This window comes from Notolepis coatsorum (genome assembly GCF_963971535.1).
Source record: "Notolepis coatsorum genome assembly, chromosome: 6".
Classification (NCBI taxonomy): Eukaryota; Metazoa; Chordata; class Actinopteri; order Aulopiformes; family Paralepididae; genus Notolepis; species Notolepis coatsorum.
Window position 1 is genome coordinate 99,640,188 of NC_140170.1, and position 24,521 is coordinate 99,664,708.

A 24,521-nucleotide genomic window follows, 5' to 3' on the forward strand; every position below is an offset into this window, starting at 1 on the left:
TTGTACTTATTGTACTTATTTTATGCCTATTCTTATGTCTGCACATTTACATTGCACTACTTTTATTGTCTTTTATACCTATTCTTATGTCTGCAATTTATGCATTGTTTTTTATTCTGTCAACTATATGCTGATGTTATGCCTATGTTCATTTTATACTAATTGCTGTGGGGAGTATGAAAAGTGCTATATAGGTATTAATATGTATTATTATTATATTGTAAAAAATGCATGCATTGAAATATCTGTAAGTCTCGACGACGACCTTAATTGTCCTTTCGAGAATACATAAAGAATTTAATTTAATTTAATTGAACATAGTAATGAATGAACAGGGTATCTAAGTCTTTGTCATCATCAGCTAATTTTCTAGTTATTGTGTTTGTGTCAGGATTGGGGGGGGGGGGGGGGGGGCTGTATGACACAGAAAAAGGGGAATCTTAAAGTTACCTCAGAGGGGTAACCACTGGAATCGCTGAGTGATTAAAGAGGGTTGGGGAAAACTGTAGGAAACACATAACACCAGTATAAAATAACTTGTTAGTCAGGTATGGAGTTCAGGTGTGCTGCTGTCAGCGGACCAGCTGATCGACATCTGTGGGCAGATTACATCAGCGATATAACTCCGCCTCAGATGTCATGATGCTGCCAGATCGTAACTTCATGTTTCCCATCCAATACTTGGCTCTTCACCCTGATCGCTTGCTCTGGATGACGTGTTCTGAGTTCTGACCTCTGCCTGCCTGACTACTCTCCTTGCCTTTTCCCGGAATGTATGAGGACCTGAAACCCATTTATTATGACCCCTTGCCTGTTGGACTGCCTTGCTCCTGCCTACTCCCTCTCTTTGCCTGACTACCCTGCCCATATGCTCCCTGGACTGTACGAGATACCCGTTATATTATCGACCCCTGCCCGTCTGACTACCCTGCTGCCACACACACTCCCGACTGTATGAGATTCTCCCTGTGTCACTCGATTCCTGCCTGGATATTCCTTTTTCTTATTAAATATACCCGTACTGGGTGTTAACAAGACTGTGTGCTTTTTCTCTTTGTCTGCATATTGGGTTCAATACGCCGAGCCGTGACAAGTAGTAGTTTGAATTGCTATATGAACTGTATACAGGTACACAGAGCATGGAAAGGCTCACTTGTAGCCAGGTAGCATAAGATGATGAACAACAACAGTCGGTTAATAAAACAATAAATAATAATAATACATTATACAATTAAATTACTTCATAATGAAATAAGTCAATTCAGCATTCTGATGCATGGGGATAGAAGCTGAAGGTTACATGAGTTGTGAAACATCACAAAATAATTAAACAGTAACAGATTTTCATTTTCATTTCAAACATCAAATAATAAAGTTCAAGCACTTTTTTCAATAATTTCTCAGGAGGAAGGGAGGGAGGGAAGGGATGAAGCAAGTTTACTGAATAAATTATTCCTTCCAGAGTGGTGGTAAGAGATGGATATGGAGGTGAGAGAGGCATACATGCAGCTAGAGAAAGTACATCTTTGTCAGCAGCCTGTGTCCACCATGATACCCAATAAAAAAAACAGTGCATTTTTGTGAAGTGTTGGTGTTCAGGCTTGTAAGTGCACCGGCTGTTGGGGTGACCTATTCATCTTGATAAATATATACAAATAAGAGCGCTTCTTGTTGGAGTGTCAACTTCTCTACTGCTTGGCAATTTATTGATTGGAATTGTTTAATGAAACCCTGCAAGTGTGCCTGCTGCTGGGGTGCCAACCTTATTACTCAGCCTATAGGTTATTGATTTATTTAAGCAATCAAATATGTGGTCTGTTGTCTCCACTTACTGTAGGTCATGCTTTTGACCATAATTTAGACATTGAGGGCTCAATACCACAAGACAAGTTGCAAATGAGAGTAAGGGAGAGAGAGAGGCTGATTAAGAGGTAAAATGCAGCACAGCAAACCCAAAAGTGCCCTTTTTTTTTGGTTGAGCACCTGTCCCCAAATCTGTGCACATCCCTGTCCCTATACCTCTGTGACAATTCCTTTTTTTTTATGGAATATTGACCTGGCAAAAATTCCTCCCCCATTCCACATGCATTCATTCAGCTCATCTTAACTCAGTGGCTTATGCTCGGGATCCTCCTCAAAAGGAAGACGGCGACTCCATTAGGAGGGTTTCTCATGTTGATGTCAGACAGGCCATCGGTTTGCAAGGGGAATCTCGTTAGGGTTCTTATTGACATTGTGTTTCATTAACTTGATTAATGACATCTCTTAGGGCATGCTCCACAGTAATCAACATCTCTGCACCAGCGAGAGGCCTGTCTACAGGATGGGACTCTGCAGGCTTCTTTTGCCTATTAGCCTACTGTCTACTGGGACTGTTCCCCCACCTGTTCACTGGGAGGGGTCCTAAATACATATACAAATAAATATCAGCCCCATATGCAACAACAGGACTATGGTGCAGCCTCTGGGTGACCAATATCCACTTTTCTTTTCACAAATGGTGTGCCTCAAAGAAAATTAAGCACAGCATTTGGAATTAAAGAAATAAAGCATTCTGGGTCCATATCAGTCAAGAATACAACTTTTAAACCGCAACCACTAACTTATTTGCTGGTGGTCTTACCACTTCCTTGTATTTTCTTACGATTTCCTTAAATTGGACAATATATTTGCTTCTATGGGGGAAGCACTGAAAGAAAAGGTTATGGCCAGTGTCAGGCCAGCAAGATCACTGCTGCTGGGTCAAAACAGTGTGTGTCCCAAAAAGGTCTGTTGTCCAGGAATGAAGAAAAACAACCCCATATGCTGATTAAATTATACAGTGTGTTTTGGATGGGGTTCGTGTGCCCTTGGGTCATACAACACACAAAGAACCACACAAACGTTCAATCAAAGCCAAATAAATAAATGAATACCAAAAATTCGACTTGCCAAGTTTCTTTTTTCTTGCATGAGCAGCATCATGTGGGTCCAGAAGCAGTCTCTTGCACACTAAAATGATATCACATTATACATTAGTACAGCCAAAACTACTGGTTTTGCCGTTTTTTCCATCACCAAGTCTCCTTGCCCCTGCCCTTACGGCCCCCACACCCACCTGAGGGGAGGTCAGGTCAGGGGTCAGTGTGTGGGAGGTGAGCAGCTGTTCTCTACTAGTGTGTGGGAGGAGGCTGAGGGGCTCTGATGCCCGTCTCCCGACACTGTTTATCAGGGAGGGAAACAGCACAGCGCAGATCAACAAAGCCCTCCTGGGACACATTATTTACCTTTCATCTCCTTGCTTTCTACCCACATTGTGCTCAGATGTATTCCACTTGCTCTCCAGTGGGCACTAGCTGCTCTGGTGCTCCAAGCAGGTGGTCTCATCTGTTGGAGGCCGACTCCGATCATTTCTGGCTTTATCGGCACATTCATCTCAATAGTAGTGGGCTACAGTAGTGCAGAGGTACAGTAGGTGCCATGGCAAATGTAGGCTACAGGGTATGGACAAATCTAACCGTGAACATAAAAACGTCCCACAGTCGAGGTGTTGGTGGCTTGGTAACGGTAGTGTTTCCTGGCATGGTTTTGCCTCTCCCATCAATTAAGAGGACAGGATTAATGCTAATCCACACTAAGGTTAAGGCTTCTCTAAGCTTTTGTTTGACATTCCCCTGTGGATGTAAATTTGTCTTCCAGATTACAAATGTTTACCAATGTGAATCCCTAGCGACGAGATCTGAAACAAATTGAGTTGGTTGTGGGAGATTTTGAAATGGCACTTGACAACCGTTTACCACCACTATCAATAAACCATTAAATGATTGGGGTTTCTCATGGAAGAATGGTTCTGGAATCTGGACCTATATAATTTGAGACACTAGCTCAATAGATTTGATTCCATGGCACATTGAAGCTGTTGTGGAGACTCAGGGTGGCTCAACTCCCTGGCCTATTTGATGTTGTTATGATTGCAGTAGTAGGAAACGCTGGCCAAGAGTCCGTTCCATTATCTCCTATAAACACTCAATTAGGATTGTGTCAAGTGAAAACCAGACATCGTCTTTCTATTTTCCTCTCCAGTGGCTGTTGAATAGTACACAATTCCTTTACAAGTACTGTACATATAAAAGTACAAATAGTCTTATAGAATAGTACTCTGGTGAAAGTAAACATCCTCCATTCAAAATTAATGGGTTTGATATAGAATTTAATTTAAGAAATGGCTTAACTTAATTTCCCCCTAACATTTCTCCTTCAGTTCTGTAGATTAAAAGGTGAGAAAACCTTTTTTTTATTCTATATTCTAAATCAATGCCATGTACATATTCTATATCTATATCTATCAGATTAGATTCAATTGTATTGTCATTGCACAGCACAGGTACAGTACAATTAATTTGACAGCTTGTCTGCAATAAGCAATATATAGTATATTCATACCTGAGATGACATTTGTTTATTTTTGTATTTATGTTTTATCTTGTATATCTTCTTATATTTTTATTCTCCAATATATTTATTGTCATTTCTATTACCCTGCATGTACCTCCCCTCCCCCTCCCCTGTGCTACTACTGTATGACCCATGTATTTCCCCAAGGGGATTAATAAAGGAACATCTTATCTTATCTTAACACTTTGAGTGCCAGCAGGGGGCGCACGATTTAGCGCTTGAGTGCCAGCGCTCTATTCAATGAGAGGGCAAGCACATTTGCGAACGCATAAACTATATCTTAAATTATGGCTATGTGTCTAATACGCCCGTCGCTTATCAATGACTTGCTTGCAGTCAACATTGTCGAAACGGATTGTTTTTTCATCTGTACATTTCCGTTTTTATACCATTTTGAAAAATGCTCGTTTTTGGAAATTTCCAGAAAAAAAAGAGATTCTGCAGGAATCGCCCTTTACTGGAATACACAAAAAACGTTGTAATTTTTCGGCCTATCTATGAATAGTTTTCAAATAAACGCTAGATTATCGATAGTATATGTGTACTTATGCACGCTAGAGAAGCGGGCTGAAAAATCGATTATCTTATTTCCTGATCAGCACACACACACACACACACACACACACACACACACACACACACACACACACACACACACACACACACACACACACACACACACACACACACACACACACACACACACACACACACACACACACACACACACACACACACACACACACACACACACACACACACACACACACACACACACACACACACACACACACACACACACACACACACACACACACACACACACACACACACACACACACACACACACACACACACACACACACACACACACACACACACACACACACACACACACACACACACACACACACACACACACACACACACACACACACACACACACACACACACACACACACACACACACACACACACACACACACACACACACACACACACACACACACACACACACAGGGCCCACGTTGATATATCTGTGAAAAAAGCTCCGATTACCCCAAGACTGGTAAAATAGATTCCTTACCTCAGATCAGATGTTCTCCAAAAAGATTATTCCAATTCCTGATCGCCATTCCAAATATCGATCGTGTTTATTGATCCAACGCTGGGTGCTCAAAACACATATTCCACGCTGTTCTGAGGGACCACAAAGACTGCAATCGGCTCGGATTACATGCCTGAGAAGTAAAATGTGGATTCCGGATTTTCTTTTCCCCATGCGTTTTCATTCAGTCCAATCCAAGACGATAGGGGGCGGTATTTTCCCTGTTCGAGCTCAGAGAGAGTCCCAGTGGTAACGTGAGGCTGATGAAACATTTATGGAAATCGCTAATAAAAAAATAACGATTAATAACGAGATTTGTCATCGTTGGCACTGGACGGTTGGCATGAAATAACGAGAATTCTCATCGTTGGCACTCAAAGTGTTAATACGGACTGTATTGATCTATTTATGGCATGAAATTATTGTCGGCCCGGTACTGGACAGCTCAGGTTTAAGGGGTTAAGTGGCATTACATCATGATTAAAAATGTAAATGTACATTATTAGATTTCCCTGTTAGTTAGCATGGCATATTTGATATTTATATTATAATAGTGTTCTGTGGGCTAAATGTGAGAAAACCAGACTATAGTCTATTAATTGCATTATTGAAACCAGTACAGTTTCAGGGGAACTCAAGGTATCAAACGTAAAAGTACAGATTATATTTGAGATTCTTGTATTTCGATGTTTACAACCGTTCAATCCTCAATGCATTAACCTCCAAATGTTAAAGTGTTTGATGGTGATCTATTTACCTGTATGCTAGCTCTGTATTACTTCCTCTTAAAGCTACAATGTGCATTGTTTCCTATTCATTCATTCATTCATTCATTCATTCATTCATTCATTCATTCATTCATTCATTCATTCATTCATTCATTCATTCATTCATTCAACATTAATTCATTCATTACTTCATTCATTCATTCATCATTCATTCATTCATTCATTCATTCATTCATTCATTCATTCATTCATTCATTCATTCATTCATTCATTCATTCATTCGGTTCTGGAGCATGCATAAAGCAAATCGAGACCTCTGGCCTCATGCCTAACCTCGCCCGGAGCCCTATTTTCTGAAGATCCGCCTAAAATACATACCTAATGGCGCTTTTCCACTGCGTGGTACCTACTCTACTCTACTCTACTCTACTCTACTCTACTCTACTCGCTTTAGGTACCTGGTACTTCGTTCCTTTTCCACTGCAGGTACTAAAATAAAGTACTCAGTTTGTCTCCGTGTGGGGAGGCGGGGCTGCTGGTGTACAGCTGAGAGCTCCATAGCTCTGTGAGAGGCGAGCTCCACCAGCATAGCTATGTCCGTGTCATGAGCTAGTAGGCGCAAGCCAGAGTAAAACACAGTTTTCAATCAATCAATCAATAACAACATTAACGAGACTCTCGTTGTGTCTATTCTGATAACGCTAACGTTACCTCTCATTGTGTCTATTCTACAAGCGTTAACGTTAGCTAGGCTGTCTATGCTAACGTTAGCATTAGGCTAACAAGCTGTAACGTTACCAGTCGCGTCTATTTGCTAACGTTAGCATTAGGTAATAACCGGTTTAAAATGGATGGTGATTACCTCACGTTGTGTCTATTCTATTAGCATTAACGTTACTCATACAAACAATCAATAGCGAGTTATATTGATCGCGCTATGTACGATAGCCATGCTAAAACGCTAGCACAACATCAGCACAACATAAGCTTAAGCCTTAACAAGTCAGCGATCTTTTTGCAAGACTAAACTCTCCGCTCGGTGGCAAATTGTGTTGACGTCGGTTTTGTTTAATCAATAAATGAGGCAGAATACACAGTGACTGTATTGTTTGTTTATTGAACTTGTGCCTGCTGCAACCATAATGAAATCCTATGAGACATTCAAGATGGCGGCTCTCTGTTTTCGTTCAGACTCTCCAAACAGTGACGCGTCTCTCTTCTGACCAATCAGTGGTCTGCAGTTTTTCACGTGACATTTATGGTACCAGTTCTACCCGCTTGGCTCGCGCTTGGAACCAGAGTCGAGCAGGGACTAAAAAAGTACCCGAAAAAGTACCTGGTACCAGGTAGTACCAGGTACTTTGGTAATGGAAAACCGAAAATACCGAGTAGAGTAGAGTAGAGTAGAGTAGGTACCATGCAGTGGAAAAGCGCCATATGTAAATGGAAGATTGCTCCACTTCTACAAGGTCCATTTGCATGTTCCTGGTATCTAGGGATATCTATGGACCTCAGTGAATGTATTCCCAGTGTCAGAAATATTGTGTATATTACTAGGCTTGCTTAAATTGTGATGAAACAAAGGAGAATATGAATTATGATTTTTCTTTGCATCTTTGACAGTGACTGAAACTGCCACTGAGCTCATTCAGTACCTTCTTGAGATCACGTGTACAAAAACCTAAGGAAATGAATAAAGGGAAGAGGATTAAACAGAAGGTTTTGTAGATACAGTACTGAATTCTGCCATCCGGACCCATGCAATTTGAAATATTATTATAGAATATAGAATATGAGGCCTATAAATGACCTTCTTATAGCCAACTTGCACACTATGGATCGTGCCAAATCTCCTCTTTTAAATGGCAGAGTTCAATTTGGATTTAGTATCACCAGGCGTGCATGAAGAACAGAGAATGAAATATACTGTATGTACAGTAGGTTTTTTATTCTTGCAACAGCTCCGCCATTTTTAAACTGATTTCAAATCGGATGGTTGCTAAATGCTCAAAATAGGGGAGACAAACTAACTGTGCTCCAATATATGGCAATAACGTTCAGTTTTGTGGTATATAATCCAGAGTAATAAGAGAATAAAAAAAATGCATAAGCAAGTCATTTGTTTGAAGGGAGCTAGAAGTCTTTGGGAAGTGTAGTTTAAAGGTGATATGCATTATAAATGTCATTTTTCAGTCTCTAGCATTGTATTATAGTAATAGGAGTTAGTATCAATGTGTTTTGTGTCTAAATACCATATTGGCGGATTGCTCTGATTCAGCTCAGACCATTTCCTGATAGATTTAATTAGGTCATCCTTATTTGATGCATGCCGTGACGTCACCGGGGCCTGGGTAAGCGGACAGTGATGCGATTGGCTCTGTGGTTGGAGCTAATGCCCGCCCACAATCTACCTAGACTGACAGCGAGTGGAAACCACTTCCTCATACCCGACACCTCTGCATGCACTCTGGAGGGAGAGAGAGAGAGAGATAGAGAGGGAGAGAGAGAGAGAGGGAGAGGGAGAGGGAGAGAGAGAGAGAGAGAGAGAGAGAGAGAGAGAGAGAGAGAGAGAGAGAGAGAGAGAGAGAGAGAGAGAGAGAGAGAGAGAGAGAGAGAGAGAGAGAGAGAGAGACCACTGTGCAAACACTCCGCGCGCAGGTCCCCCCCCCCCATTCCGGAGCACAAGCTGCCGCGCGGCACCCCCCCCCCCCCCGAACGGGAGAGGAAGAGAGTGAAAGAAAGAAAAAAAGAAAGGAAGAGAGAGGGAGGGCCTCCATCTCTCTCTCTCTCTCTCTCTCTCTCTCTCTCTCTCTCTCTACCAGTCGCAGACTGTGTGGGCTGACTGTCACTCAAAGTGCTTATGGGCGGGGCCATAACAGCCTGAAATCCTGAGGCTGAAAAATGATGGGTACTTGATTAGAAATATAAAACAATGCATTTTTTTTAAAAACCTTACAGATGTCTTCAATAGACTCACAGGAATTGTGTAAACTTGCCCAAATAGTGCTAGGTTAACTCATTGACTGCCACGCTGTTTACTCATCTTTAATCCCTGGCGCCATGCGGTATTGATCATTTTCACCATGATGTTTGCGGAGCTATCGTACAGCATATTCTATATTATAGCTATTATAGAGAGAGAGAGAGAGAGAGAGAGAGAGAGAGAGAGAGAGAGAGAGAGAGAGAGAGAGACGCAAACAACTTATTCAAAGCAAATCCTGCAGTCCTTACTCTGAGCGATTTAATTATGTAATTATTTCATGTAGAGAGAGAGAGAGAGAGAGAGAGAGAGAGAGAGAGAGAGAGAGAGAGAGAGAGAGAGAGAGAGAGAGAGAGAGAGACGCAAACAATTTATTCAAAGCAAAGGCTCGTCTTCCATAGCTCCAACTAAGGCTTTGAACACACTAGTTCCTGAAGATTCTCTCTGGTCTTTTGTAGAATGTTATATGCAAAGGATGCAGGGATATTTTAATCTTTAAATGTAATCTTTATTTTATTTTATTGTCCATACAAACTTTTGGGAATGAGATACATCATCGGATGAAGTAATTCATAATTTAATAATATGATTAAATCCATGAGCCAAAATCATGTCATGATTACCATGCCAGCTTTCACTGTGGGAAGATTTTAAGCTAGTGTTTGTATGATACACATACCATGTGTGTGACATATTTCAAGCATACAGCAATTATGCTGGGGTCATGCACTGAGACCTAATCACATGGAATAACCTTCACTCAAAACTTGGACACCGTCATTTGCAGAGATACCCGTACCCTCATCGTTACACCCCAGTATTACTCCTGAGATGTACCCTTAGAAAGTAACACATTTGACCCATCAGCATATTGTATTATTTCACATCCTTCCGAAAGCTGCACCTTGATTGGCGGGCAAGTGATTTAAAGATCATCAAGGGAGTGGAGGTGTACAGTAATTGATCAGCACCCCAAGGCCAAGGCAGCCTTCACCTGCTCAGCCAAGTGCAAGCCAGGGACACGACCAGGGCATTCCAAGGTCTCAACCGTTTAATTACCCATTTAATTACTTTCGACTAACAAGACTCAGATGTTTGGAATGTTGGGAAAGACAGAGAGGCCCAGAGAACAGCAGTTGAAATAGGAAGTAACCCTTGAAGTGAGCTTGTTTTTCTCACTGTTGTTTTTACATGTGGTCTGTGAGACATTCTTTCTTGCTGTGTTTCCTTCCCAGCAGGATGTTGTGTGGACCAGTACCGCCACCGCTCAACCTGATTCTGCCAAACGGGCCAAAGCCTGAACAAGCAAATTTTTAGGCTTGTCTGACAGAGATAGATGGCCATGAAATTAGAGACCCTTTTTTGGTTTGTTGCAGGCCTGATACAACGCAGTAATCCTTAATACGCTTTTCCGCTTTGCTTTGAGAACTATAATATCCATCAACTAGCATCTCCCTTCATTTACTTTTAGTGTAAAAGAAAGAAAAACCCTGCTTTGCAGGGAATCCTGGAAATTACCACATTACAAATGTGCTTTAATGAGGTGTCATATATGTTCAAGTATATACTTCATCCTGGGCTTATTACTTGTCCCCAGATGTGATTGCATATTTCACTCCACCTGGCTGATTTATTCCGTGTTGTAATACTTCAGGGATGCACTTACACTTCAGTACATCCTCCCTGGACTCAATCTCCTACACACACAGTGGCAGACAGGTGGTAATGATGTACGAGGCCTGGTAGACTCACCGTCCTCGCGAGACCTCTGGATGAAGGCATCAACGCCGCTCTCGCCGTAGTTCCCCTCGGACGCCACAGTGGAGACGTAGTTCCATCGCATGGCCCTGACGATGTCCACCATGGCCTGGGCCTGGTAGGTGTCCGGAGGCACTACGCGGGAGAAGAAGTCGTAGCGGGTGTTGTCGCTCAGCTCAGGGGCCGTGGAGGCGTAGCTCACCTGGGGTATCTGTGTGATAAGGACAGAATTAGCTTGTGGTTTCAGATGACAAATGATTAAGGTGGCTGAAGGGGATACAGCCTGACCGAACAGGAGACACAGCACACAGGTAAGGAAGCTACAGGAGGACCGTGGGTGGAAGCAGGGAGGGAGGAGAAAGAGGGACAGAGGTTGGGAGATGAAGGAAAAGAGGAAAGAGAGAGGAGGGTGGAGGGATAGAGGGGAGGGAAGGAGGAGAAGAGGGACAGAGGGAATTAAGGATGAAGGGACAGAGAGAGGGAGGGAAGGAGGGACAGCGGTTGGGAGATGTATGGAGGGGAGGACAGAGGGAGGGATGGAGGGAGGGAGGGAGGGAGGGAGGGAGGGAGGGAGGGAGGGAGGGAGGGAGGGAGGGAGGGGAGATGCAGAGAAAATCATCAGATTTTCAGGGAGAGGTCTGACGGCCTGCCGTTTCAGACTCAAAACAGACCCAGTCATTCAGAGCTCCCACCGAGTGCTTTCATACCAAGCACAGCTTGGGGGCTTCCTTAGACCACAGGGGGAAGACCAGTTCACTAGCTGAGATGATGAGAGTGTCAAACTCCTGAGTAGGGGTCACTTGAAATACAGTACAGAAACATTCTTCTGTGGATTAGAGGGATGCATAATCATATACCATATGGCTCCTCATAGGCTCCTCAAGTCACAATTTATAGAACACATAGATGTAGCCACCAGCATGGAGGACCTAGATTTACTGTATACAGCAGGATTACAGAGAAGGCTTACTGTACACTACACATCCAAATATTTTAGTGGCAGTTGTGAACACACTACTGTATTTTACTGTATGTCTATTCAGTTCAACTTTTTTATCCCTCTAAAGACTACAGAGACAAAAAAGCGTCTGGGCATATAGTATATTTGTCAATTCGTCAATGTCAACCTGGCAATCTTTTGTATGTATACAGGTGTATACAGAGGTTTAGAACATCCATGAGATTAGATTTTGGTACAAACACACCATTTCCTCAGTGTGTTACAGCCATTTCTTTACTGTAGTAACAATGTGAATAATAATAATACATTTATTTTTTTATATACTAATACTAATAATAATTGCATGGGAGTAGCATACAATGGGCATTGGTTTAGGAGTAGAGTATTGTGGTTGCATTGAACCCAATATCATTCATACAGTATATCTTGAGGTGAGAAGTCAAGGGAACACTTTGAAAATGTCCGTGCCCTTGTTTACCCCACTCAACATGTACAGTAGCTTAACACATTGACCGCCAGCAGCAGGGGGCGCTGATACCCCATTCATCGCCAGGTCTTTATTCAATGGATATAGTTTTAGACTGACATTTGCGAGTGCTTAAAATATATCTTATATTATATCTATGGGTCTAATAACGCTGTCGGGTCTCAGTGAGTTGCTTCTAGTCATCATGCCCGAGACAGATTGTTTTTTCATCTGTACATTTCCGTTTTATACCGTTTTGAATAGAGTATGGTTTGGGTGTTTTTCAGTAATTCCAGGAAAAGGTGAGGAAAAATGCATTTGACTGTAATCCAGTCATCACGTTGTAATTTTTCGGCTGATTATCTAATCATCCTGAAATCAACGCTAGATTATCACTATTATGTCTCCTCGTCCATACATGAAATGGTCGTCGTAGCGGGGCGCTCCCCCCCCCCCTCCTCCTACCCAACGGTAAACAGCCATACACGGTCCACACAGATAGCTGTGATCGGGGTAGAAATAAATGTCAGATCAATGATCAAATTCATATATGATGTTCTTACCTTGTATCTGATGTAATGCAAAAGAGATAATCCAAATATCTGATCGCAATTCCAAATAATGCTTGTGGAGGTCCGCACCACACTACAGACCGTTTCATAATGACGGGCGGGCGGAGTTACTGTTTGATGCCATTGTATAGAAGTCGCTCACCTGAATATTTAAACCCCGCCCGCCCGGCTCAGATCGCCTCCTAAAACACACCATCCCATTTTGAATGAGATGCAATAGCTCCGCCTGGCAGTAGAAGGCGGTGTTGACCGTCTGCCAGCTCAGACAGGCTCTGAAGGGGATACCAGAGGCTGCAGCTATGAATTATGAATAGATATAGCGAATAAACTAAATAACAATCCCAAAAATGAGTTAACTTGTTTCTGGCGCTCAATGCATGGCGGCCAATAACGAGTTAACTTGTTTATGGCGCACATTGTGTTAAAAAACCAGTACAATGAAAATCACATTTCCAATCTTGTTGCATTGTTAACAGAAGGCATGTCAAAATAAAGTTACCCAAACTGTTATAGCCGTGAGTGTGAAATATGACTAGATGCCCTTGGAGTTGGTTGTCTAACTATCCTCCTGGTTGTCATCATAATCGAACCATTTCAGATAGGCACTCTAGTTCCTGAAAATAATGCATCATCTACTTGGTTACCCTGATTGGCACATCAAGTAGTTTGTCAGTAGTTGTAAAGAGATATGAGCTAGTTAGAACGCATGGACTGCATTTATATAGCACCAAAGCGCTTTACAATTTGTGCCTCACATTCACCCATTCACTCACACATTCACACACCGACGGCGGATGCAACCATGCAAGGTGCCTATTACGTAACCATTGACTACAGGCAGGCTCGTTAACTTGTCAATGTTACACAATAAGGAGACGGCAGCCAAAGTATCTAAATAAAGAATATTTTAATTAATAGTTACCATGGTTTTCGTAACTGAAATGAACATCAAATAATAGACAGACAAACACAGGACTATACAGACAGGATCAGCACCAGACGGAAGGGATGACAGACTACTTATACACAAGGGGATGACGAGACGACACACACCTGGGTTAATGGTAATTGGATACACCTGGGGGAAAACAATGGGGACTACACACTAGGACAGCGGACTACATCTAGACATGACACATCACACTAGGAACGCCTGATCAGGGCACATGACACACATAACACCCCCCCCCCCTTAAATTTATGGCCATAACCCCAGAATAAAAATGGGGAAATGGACATAAACAACAAAAGAGAAAAAATACCACACAAAATAAATAACGGGAAAAATAGTGGCCACTTCTAAACACGTCTCAGACAAACTTCATAGACTACGATATTGCCGCTGCACTAGGACAATGTGACATCGATCGGCACTGCACTCTGCAATCTGTCAATAACGTCCTCAATCGATCAGGCAATCAGTCAGGACGAATGGGCAGCCCCAGCCCCACTCCTCACCAGCCCGACCCGCCCCTGGAAAACAGAACAAAATTAACAAAGAGAAACACAATAGGCCACAAGACAGCTCCAACACAGAGCCACATCCCATGCGGAGGAACGTTCAGCCTCGCTCCCACCACTGCTTCAGACGGAACAATGACGGCCTCCTCCATTTCCCTCGCTCCCACTGGAAAGAGAAGACTCACAGCATTGCCATCATTCACATTGTCATCACTCGCATCAACACTAGATGGGGCCAACACACAAGCCGACGCTGACGTAGAGGGCACAATCACAGGTGCAGCCACTACTGAGGCTGGCACCGGCGTTCTAGGCGTGGGAAAAAAGATAGGGATGGAATTGGCAGTACAGTCAGGCACCACGTCACTGCCCGACAACCCCATGTCAAATAAATCAGCACCACCCGTCATGGCCGTCGTACGTGCATCTGATGGACCAACTCCCGTATGCACACACGCCAGAACGTCCGCACCAACAGGCCCCGCTGAAACGCAAATGACATCTGATGTTATTAACATCTTACCCCTTGCCAGGTCATTACCGAGGATCAATGACACCCCCTCGATCGGGAAACGGCTATCGACCCCGATAACGACCGGTCCCGACACCAGGCCCGACTCCAAATGAATCTTGTGTAGCGGCATTCTCATAACATGTCTACCAAAAGCTCTGACCCTTATCCCAGCATGTGCTTTTGATCTGTTATCAAAGGGTAACACATTCCTACGGATAACCGATTGAGACGCAGCAGTGTCCCGTAAGATAGTCACAGGGACCTTCCTACCACCTTTGTAAAATGATACCAACCTTCTACTGATAAAAGGTAAATAGGCTGCCGCCATGCCTTCACCCACAGCAGTGGGCGTCGCAACCAACGATATTTGTGTCATCTGTGTGGTAGGACTGTTAACCCCGTGAAGGAGAGCATAGCAATTATCTTTTATATGCCCTTTTCTTCCGCAATGAAAACAGACACGAGTGTTCCCCCCCAGACCTCGCTCACCAACTCCACCTGCGTCCGCATGTGTTAACTGCTCGCTATTGCCAGAGGCCCCCAGTTTACCACCGGAGCTCCACCCCGGTCTGTCCTCCCCACCAGGACAGCCAGGCTTGACAAACAGCACCCTGTGTGTTAAAACAAACTTATCCGCCAGACCGGCAGCCACCGAGCATTTAGCCACCTTCCGTTCGTTGATATATATCGCCACATTATCGGGCAAACAATACGACTTGAATTCCTCCAAGAGGATGAGCTCCCGCATTTTAGCCAGGGTGTCCACTTTCTCCGACGCACACCACCGGTCAAACAACAGCTCTTTCTCGTACGCAAACTCCACATAAGTCTGCGAGCTGCCCTTCCTCAGAGCCCTGAACCGATGCCTGTACGCCTCAGGCACCAGCTCATACGCCCTGAGAATCGCAGCTTTGACCGCCTCGTAGTCTTGGGTATTCGGGCACAGGGACGCATACACATGCTGGGCTTTTCCCGTAAGGACACTCTGGAGCAGTAACGTCCAGTGTTCGGCCGGCCATCTCAGTGTCGTGGCCACAGTTTCAAACATGGAAAAATATTTATCCACATCTTTTTCCAGAAACTGTGGCACGAGACGGAGATATTTTGCCACATCGAACCTATCCTCAACGTGTGGGCGCACCTCTGGCCCAAGCCTCCTGAGTTCGAGTGTGTGTGCGCGATTGCGCTCCGCCTCAGCTTGGTCACGGTCCACACGCTCCAACTCGAGCGCATGCACACGTTCCGCCTCCGTGCGCACACGGTCCGCCTCCTCACGCTTGAACCTGAGCTGTTCAAACCTAAGCTCCAACTCCAACTTGCGCAGCCCCAGAGAGCCATCGGAGACTTGGTCTACCTCCTCATCGGTGTCGTCATGCACCACCTCTTGGGTGGTCAGAGCCTCTACCAATGTGCCCCGCTGCTGTGCTTTTCTACCCGGGGCCAGCTTAACCCCATAATGGTCCGCTATTCCCGCCAGCTCATCCTTCGTGCACACGCCTAACAACCCCACTGTCGGCCTGCGCACAAAGTCTGCCACTGTCACTGGCATTTCTGAACCGGGAAGAAACAGGGAAGGAGAAAACGAGGGATACCTACAAACACAACCACCATATATCAAAACAAACAAAAACAATCAACCCCTAACTAACCACAACAAACAAAAGAAAAACGGCTTCACCCTAGCGTCTGTATAGTCCTGGTCCCTACCTACTTCGGCCACCGCTCCACTACCAACCCTGGTACTGTATGTACGATATCTAAACAAGCGCTGGCACAACCGCCTAATGCCTCCACACCTAGAGGTATTCGCAAATCAACCACTGTCATGTGTCAAAAAAAAAAAACCAAACCCATCCCCAAACGTTCTCAACCCTCACTATAGTACCCCTATAATAAGTAACTACTATACACACGCCAGCCTAGGAGGAGCCTGACAGGGTCCTTCTAACACCCCGACCGCATGTGGTGTGTCCCCAGGCGATGGAAGGTACCATATATAAAATGGTCCAACTGCCCTAGCTGGTTGAGAACGCTCCCTATTGGAGAAGTATTTGCCAAGGGGGTCTAAAACATGGGTTACACACACGACAATGCCAACCATACCTCACAGTGTGGATCCAGCCCAGCGGCCATCACCAAATGCTTGCTCCTAGTCGTTTGGCCGAGCCCCCATATTAGGTAACCATTGACTACAGGCAGGCTCGTTAACTTGTCAATGTTACACAATAAGGAGACGGCAGCCAAAGTATCTAAATAAAGAATATTTTAATTAATAGTTACCATGGTTTTCGTAACTGAAATGAACATCAAATAATAGACAGACAAACACAGGACTATACAGACAGGATCAGCACCAGACGGAAGGGATGACAGACTACTTATACACAAGGGGATGACGAGACGACACACACCTGGGTTAATGGTAATTGGATACACCTGGGGGAAAACAATGGGGACTACACACTAGGACAGCGGACTACATCTAGACATGACACATCACACTAGGAACGCCTGATCAGGGCACATGACACACATAACAGTGCCAACCTGCTCATCGGGAGCAGTTAGAGGTTAAGTTTCTTGCTCAAGGACACTTCGACATGCTGCTGGGAGGAGCAGGAATCAAACTGAGAATCGAGCAGGAATAGAAACTTCTGATGACCGCTCTACCGCCTGAGCCACTGTCAGTCCACAAACAAGTAATGAAACTAGTTAATTTTGTTAATTTTAGTGGTTCAAAAACATCCATGCAACTGTGACAATGTATGTATTACCTGCTAGCACATGTTAACCAATGTCAATCTCCCATAGCAACCCATCCCATTAATTTATTTACATTTGAAAGTGTCACGTATTATGATACTAACTTGACATCTCCTTTTAATGAACAGAGAGCCACACCCCCCAACATTCTTCCAATCCGACATCATGTCATCTGCACTGATCTGTGATCAGGCCATGCCTCTTTTCGGCGGAAAACAACATGTGGGGGGGGGGGGGGGGGGGGGAAACAGGGGTTAGACCGTGTTTGTTCACAAACTACAACTGTAGGACAAAACAAACAGATATAAATCATGTTGAAAACGATCAAGTAGACCGACCATAAATACAAATGTCCTCCTAGAAGGGCTGTGACATAGCGGAGGGCTGCCCTCAGGTCTTGATTGGCCCACTCAGACTGGCCATTGGTCTGCGGGTGGTACCTGGAGGAGAGACTGACAGAGGCCCCCAGGGCTCGACAGAAGGCTTTCCAGACCTGGGAGATGAACTGAGGGCCTCTGTCGGAGACGATGTCCACCGGGATCCCATGAGGGCGGAAAATGTGGAGCATCATCAGCTCTGCGGTCTCTGAAGCAGAGGGAAGTTTGGGGAGAGCAACAAAGTGGACAGCCTTTGAGAACCGGTCAACAATGGTTAGAATGACGGTGTTACCGTGTGAGGGGGGCAGGCCGGTGACGAAGTCCAGAGCGACGTGTGACCATGGTCGTCCTGGAACTGGTAGTGGGCGGAGTAGCCCGGCAGGAGGTCGGTGGGAGGACTTCCCACGGGCACAGACAGTGCAGGCAAGGACAAAGGTGCGGGTATCCTCCCTCATGGAGGGCCACCAGAAATGCCGCTTCAGCAGGGACAGGGTTCGGTCGATCCCAGGATGACAGGCGAACCGGGAGGTGTGGATCCACAGGAGCGCCTGGGGACAAAAAGCCGTTACCTGGGTCAGGCTGGGTGCGTTGGGCCTCCCTGACGACGGACTGGATCTCCCAGGTGGCGGAGGCAACCAAGCAGGTGGGAGGAAAGATGGTGTCGGGGCAAAGAGGACCCCCTTCGGGGACAAATTGACGGGAAAGGGCATCTGGCTTGACATTCTTGGAGCCGGGCCTGTAGGTCAAGGAGAAGTTAAAACTCCCGAAGAACAGCGCCCATCGGGCCTGGCGGGAGTTCAGGCGCTTGGCTGTCTGGATGTAGGTGAGGTTTTTGTGGTCTGTCCACACGAGGAAGGGGGTCTCGGAACCCTCCAGCCAGTGCCTCCACTCCACCAAGGCCAGCTTGACCGCCAAGAGTTTTCGGTTCCCAATGTCATAATTGACCTCCACAGGAGACAGGCGGCGAGAGAGGAAGGCACAGGGGTGTAGTTTCTGGTCGAGAGCGGAGCACTGGGAGAGGACCTCTCCCACACCGGTATTGGACGCGTCCACCTCCACCACAAACTGGCGGGACGTGTCCGGCTGGACGAGGATGGGTGCGGAGGTGAAGTGCCTACGCAGCTCCGAGAAGGCGGACCTTAGCGGACCAGGAGAAGGGCACGGAGGGCGACGTGAGTTGGGTGAGGGGCGCGGCAACCCGGCTGTAGTCCCTGATGAAACGCCAGAAAAAATTTGCAAACCCCAGGAAGCGCTGGAGCTGCTTGACATTGGAGGACCTGGGCCAGTCCACCACTGCCTTGATTTTCTCGGGATCTGCCAGGATCTGCCCGCTCTCGATAATGTAGCTGAGGAACCCAATGGAGGGAACGTGGAACTCACACTTATCGGCCTTGATAAACAATTTGTTCTCAAGGAGACCTTCGAGGACCTGGTGGACATGCTGGACATGCTCGTCAACAGAGCGGGAGAAAATAAGAATGTCATCCAAATAAACAAAAACAGAGTGGTTCAGGACATCACGGAGAACGTCATTGACAAGGGTCTGGAAGACAGCAGGGGCGTTGGTTAACCCGAAAGGCATTACCTTGTATTCGAAGTGACCGAGAGGTGTGTTGAAGGCTGTCTTCCACTCGTCCCCCTCCCGGATACGGCCCAGGTGATAGGCATTCCTGAGGTCAAGCTTCGTGAAAATGGAGGCACCTTGCAGGGGTTCAAAAGCAGAATTTATCAATGGCAGGGGGTAATTGTTTTTGACTGTAATGTTATTGAGGCCACGGTAGTCAATACAGGGGCGAAGTGAACCATATTTTTTAGAAACGGAAAAAAAAGCCAGCGCCGACAGAAGAGGAGGAGGTGGTGATAATGCCCGTGGCTAGTGACTCGTGGATATATTTTTCCATTGACTATCTCTCCGGACACAAGAGATTGAACAGATGACTAGAAGGAAGTGGAGCACCTGGGAGCAGGTCAATGGCACAGTCGTACAGACGATGGGGAGGCAGGGAGAGAGCATGTTGTTTACTAAAAACAGGGTTGGCCGAGAACAATAGGCGTATGGGGGGATTGGATGACGTGGAATTGGATGATTTCACTGTGATTACCCGAAAGCAAAAGACGGAGCGGCTTAATACGCCGAGTAACACGTGCGAGTAGTTTCCCATTCAGACCATTGGCGTTTAGGGGAACAGCTAGAGAGTCTGTGCCAATTCGGGCTTGGGAGACTAGACTGGCGTCTATAAAGTTTTCGTCTGCGCCGGAGTCAACCAGAGTGGACAAGGGAAGCGACTGGTTACTCCAACTCAGGGTGGCATCAAATTGCATGTTAGGGCGGGAATTAAATCGGGAACTGGGGGGGGGGGGGGGACTTCGGCTCGACAATATGACCAGAATCACAGACGAGCCCCAGCGTTTGGGCGTGCAGAACATGAATCCCGGAAGTGATCGATCTGACCGCAGTACAGACACGCACCAGCCTGTAGTCTGTGGTACTGCTCGTCAGGGGAGAGATGAGCCCGACCTAGTTCCATAGGCTCGGGAGCTGAAGAGGACGGGAAAGAGCGCGGGGCAGCACGGGGGAAATAGCATTCTGGTCCGAATCGAGCGGTGTGTATGGAGGAAGAAGAACGAGGTGATTCGGATATCGGGGAGCGGGTAGCGCTAGCCCTCTCACAGCGCCGTTCGCGAATGCGTGTGTCCATGCTCCGGGCTAAGTTAATTAGCTCGTCCAGGGAGTTCGCCGTTTCTTTGGCAGCCAAAGAGAATGTCATTGAGGCCCTGACGGACAGATAACAGGCCAGCAGAACTATCCAGGCCACGGAGGGGGTGATCAAAAACTTTTCGCAGCTCAGCGACGTAAACGACAAAGGATGAGCGGAGAGGAGAGTCGCTGGAGTGGAGCACTGTTGCCAATGCCAACGCATTTCCTGTAACCGGCGTTGTCTTCTCCTCTCTCCTTCAAGGTAGGGCTGGGCGATATATCAAGTATACTCGATGTATCGTGGCTTGTTCTACATGAGATGTAGTCAATTATTACATCGTGAACATCGAGTATATGTTGTAACGTCAGTTAGCCGCCGCGGCTAAAAACAAACACGAACCGACCGACCGATCAAAACATACACACGGACCGACTTGCTTTAGCACAGCGCTTTCCTCTCATTTCATTATAGACACAGACCTGCGCGGACCTTCAATGATGAGCAATTGTCATTTCATTAGACACAGACCAGCTCGGACCTTCAATGACATGCAATTGAATTGACGCTACCAACTGGCTAACGTTAGCCACTGTTAGTCGTTCAGCGAACGCTAAACTAACGTGACTCCGCGACACCAGTTCCCTTAGTGAGGAAAGGGGGGGGGGGGGTATATTGATGAGGCTTGACAACAGAGGTTCAAAGATAAATTCACATTTATTGGCAATTAGTTTCTTTATATCGGTTTATGCAGCTTCCTCCAGGTTCCAACTGTTGTGTTAACAAAATGCCATCCTGGTGGCCTGAATTCTTTTACCAACGGATTTCCAGTTCCGCGTTTGCGTTCTGCGCTCTGATTGGCCACTGACGTTTCTGGTCGCGCCAATCGTGTGACGGCAAGTTCTGCCACCGGTTAAGCTTAGGCACTCTTTCGAAGTTGGTTAAGGTTAGAGTTTGTCTTAGAGCAGGGCGATAGAACACCAGCCCTGATTCCAAACTCTAATCTTAACCAACTTCGAAATAGTCGCCTAGGCTTAACCAGTGATAAACTATAGGCGTTAGGTAGTTTGCTGCTGTTCGAGGCGGAAATGGGCGCGTCACGCGATTGGGCGCACATGTCACATGACCAGAAACGTCAGTGGCCAATCAGATCACACCAGAAACGTCAGTGGCCAATCAGATCGCAGAACGCAGAACTTGAAATCCGTTGGTAAAAGAATAGACGCATCCTGGTGTGATCAACTATGGCATCATAGCACGCTCAAACCTTCTGTCGCTCTTGCTCTCTCGCTCTCTCTCTTTCTGTCTCTCTCTCTCTCTCTCTCTCTCTCTCTCTCTCTCTCTCTCTCTCTCTCTCTCTACGTTCAATGATTTAAAGTGGTCAAACGTTACAATATAAATACTAACTGGATAGTTGATGATACACATTTAATTTCATTATCTGAAATATTATAAAATCATTAAGTCTGCTACAAGCCATTATCCCTTTGTATGATTATTATTGTCTCACAGTAGTGTGTATATATAAAGTGTGTGTGTGTTTTTAGCTAAAGTGGATAGAAAACACAGTACTGTGCAAAAGTATTTTAGAGTTTTTATATAAATAGTCTTACAGTAGATTATTTTATTTTTAATAAAACAAATAAAAAGTATTAGTGTGTCAGTAGACTACTCTTAGTACATTTTTAGAAACTTTTCATTTAATAATTTTTTAAAGCAATTTACATGGTTTAATGCAAACATATGTTGCAGGGACTATTATAATGATCTTATTGGCGTGACTGTATGCATCAAAGGGTTAAATCAAGCATATTTAAGTGCTTTAGAGGAAATGTAAAAATATTGCGATATATATCGTGTATCGTGATATAGCCAAAAAATATTGCGATATCCTTTAGAGGCCATATTGCCCAGTCCTACTTCAAGGATACCCCCCCATGCTCGGATTAACCCTTGGGAGTTGAAAGTCCTGTTTGCACCCGTGGGTGGAGAACAAAAGGATTTATAATTTCTCCCAAATGCTCAGAAAATACCTATTTTCGGTAAAAATAGAAAAATGACATTTTCGAGTGCTATGAGATGTTATATATATATATATATGTCTCCTTACTTGCTAAACTTAATATGACTTGTAAATACGTTTAATTCTTGCTAGATGGTATGATTGTAATTATCTCCGTTTGCCAGAGAACTACATCGCGTCAAGAAACGCACATACACGCACGCGCGCACACACAGCTAATAGAGAAAAAAAAAGCCTATACTTTTCTGGACTGATCATCTGAGTTCCTCTCCAGTTGAACTGCTACTGTGTTTAAATCCAAAATATTGATAAATCCAAATGCCATTGTGTAACATGTCATCTGTGACGTGCTCTCACAGAATCAGTCGGAAGTCGCAATGGCAAATCTACATAGGAATGCCTTTTTATCTCAAATGACGGATTTGTGTCAGTTTTGGGCTTTTAACAGATTCTAATAAAACAACACCTTGGCTTATATAATACGTATGAATTATCTCTCAATTAGACTGGGAAATATCATTTTGAAGCGTAGAAATGAGAGATGGTTCTGAAATGTATTTGTTTACAGGCGATTATCGACGCTATAAAATGCTGCAACGCCATTTGTTATTTTATTTCTCTTATTTCTCGGGATTATCTATCACAAAACTGAATGTCATTGGCATATATCAGATCGCAGTTATTGTGTCTACCTTCTGTGAAAGTTTAGCAACAATCCGAGTTGAAAAACCTATCCAAAATGGCGGAGCAATGTCCATAATTATTATTTATTATTTACAGATTTCATTCACGGTTCTTGTGATACTAAATCCAGATTGAACTCTACCATTGGAAAGATTAGATTTGTCCCGATCCATAGATATGCAACATGGCTATAATAAGGTAATTTATATAGCCTGATATTCTATATTCTATAATCAGTAGATTATAGTACTGTATCTACAAAACCTTCTGTTTAATCATCTTCCCTTTTGGCGGCCGGGTAGCGCAACGGACTAAGCGTCTGTCTACCACCGCAGAGACAGTGGGATCGAATCCAGCTGCGGTACCTCCGGCTTGGTCCATACTGGCACAATTGGCAGTTTCAGCGGGTGGGAAAGCCGGTGGGGTGGGTCCTGGTCGTTGTAAACAGCGATGCACGTTCATGTTTCAGACTGGTGCCATTCCCCAACGCAGATATCTCAGCTCAGATACTGTAGTTTGAGCCACTTAAGACATATTCCCAGCATGTTGGGAGTGAACTTGTCATTGATTCTGTCTCAGTCGGTTCCAAGATAAGTCTTCCAAGAGAACTCTTTGGAAAATATTCGGGAATGAGACCTGTTAAAGTTAGTGGTTATATATGATAGTAACTGTCTAACTATGCATAACTGTTTCCACTAGAGGACGCTATAGGCGGAGCTGCTAATGCTACCGCCAGGTGGAGGGTATTTAAGGAGATGTCTCCTCCCCCTCTATCTCTTCCTCATCTACCTCTCACGGAGAGGAGACCTCATGTGCTGCTGTACTATGAACCAATGTAAATAATAAACCACACCGATTAAGGGCTCAAGGTAGAAACCATGCCTCATGAGTATATTATTTTCGCCGTATAGCCAATTCTGTCAACAAGACCCATTGACATTGACATCACATTGCATTCTGGGAGGGAGTGTAGTTCTCTTATTAAATAGCTGAATC

At 44.9% G+C, this 24,521-nt stretch overlaps 1 protein-coding gene across 2 annotated transcripts in view; it reads right to left on the reverse strand.

Annotated features, from left to right (window-relative positions):
- The window catches only part of LOC311231155 (metabotropic glutamate receptor 4-like), a gene marked incomplete at both ends in the record, with an annotated part of 754,768 nt that overhangs the window by 473,691 nt on the left and 256,556 nt on the right, over positions 1 to 24,521 (reverse strand). For both annotated transcript variants that reach the window (XM_084317663.1, XM_084317662.1), the window contains one exon: positions 11,003 to 11,219. In XM_084317663.1, the coding sequence (XP_084173789.1) occupies positions 11,003 to 11,219 (217 nt within the window). The remainder of the gene's footprint in view (positions 1 to 11,002; positions 11,220 to 24,521) is intronic.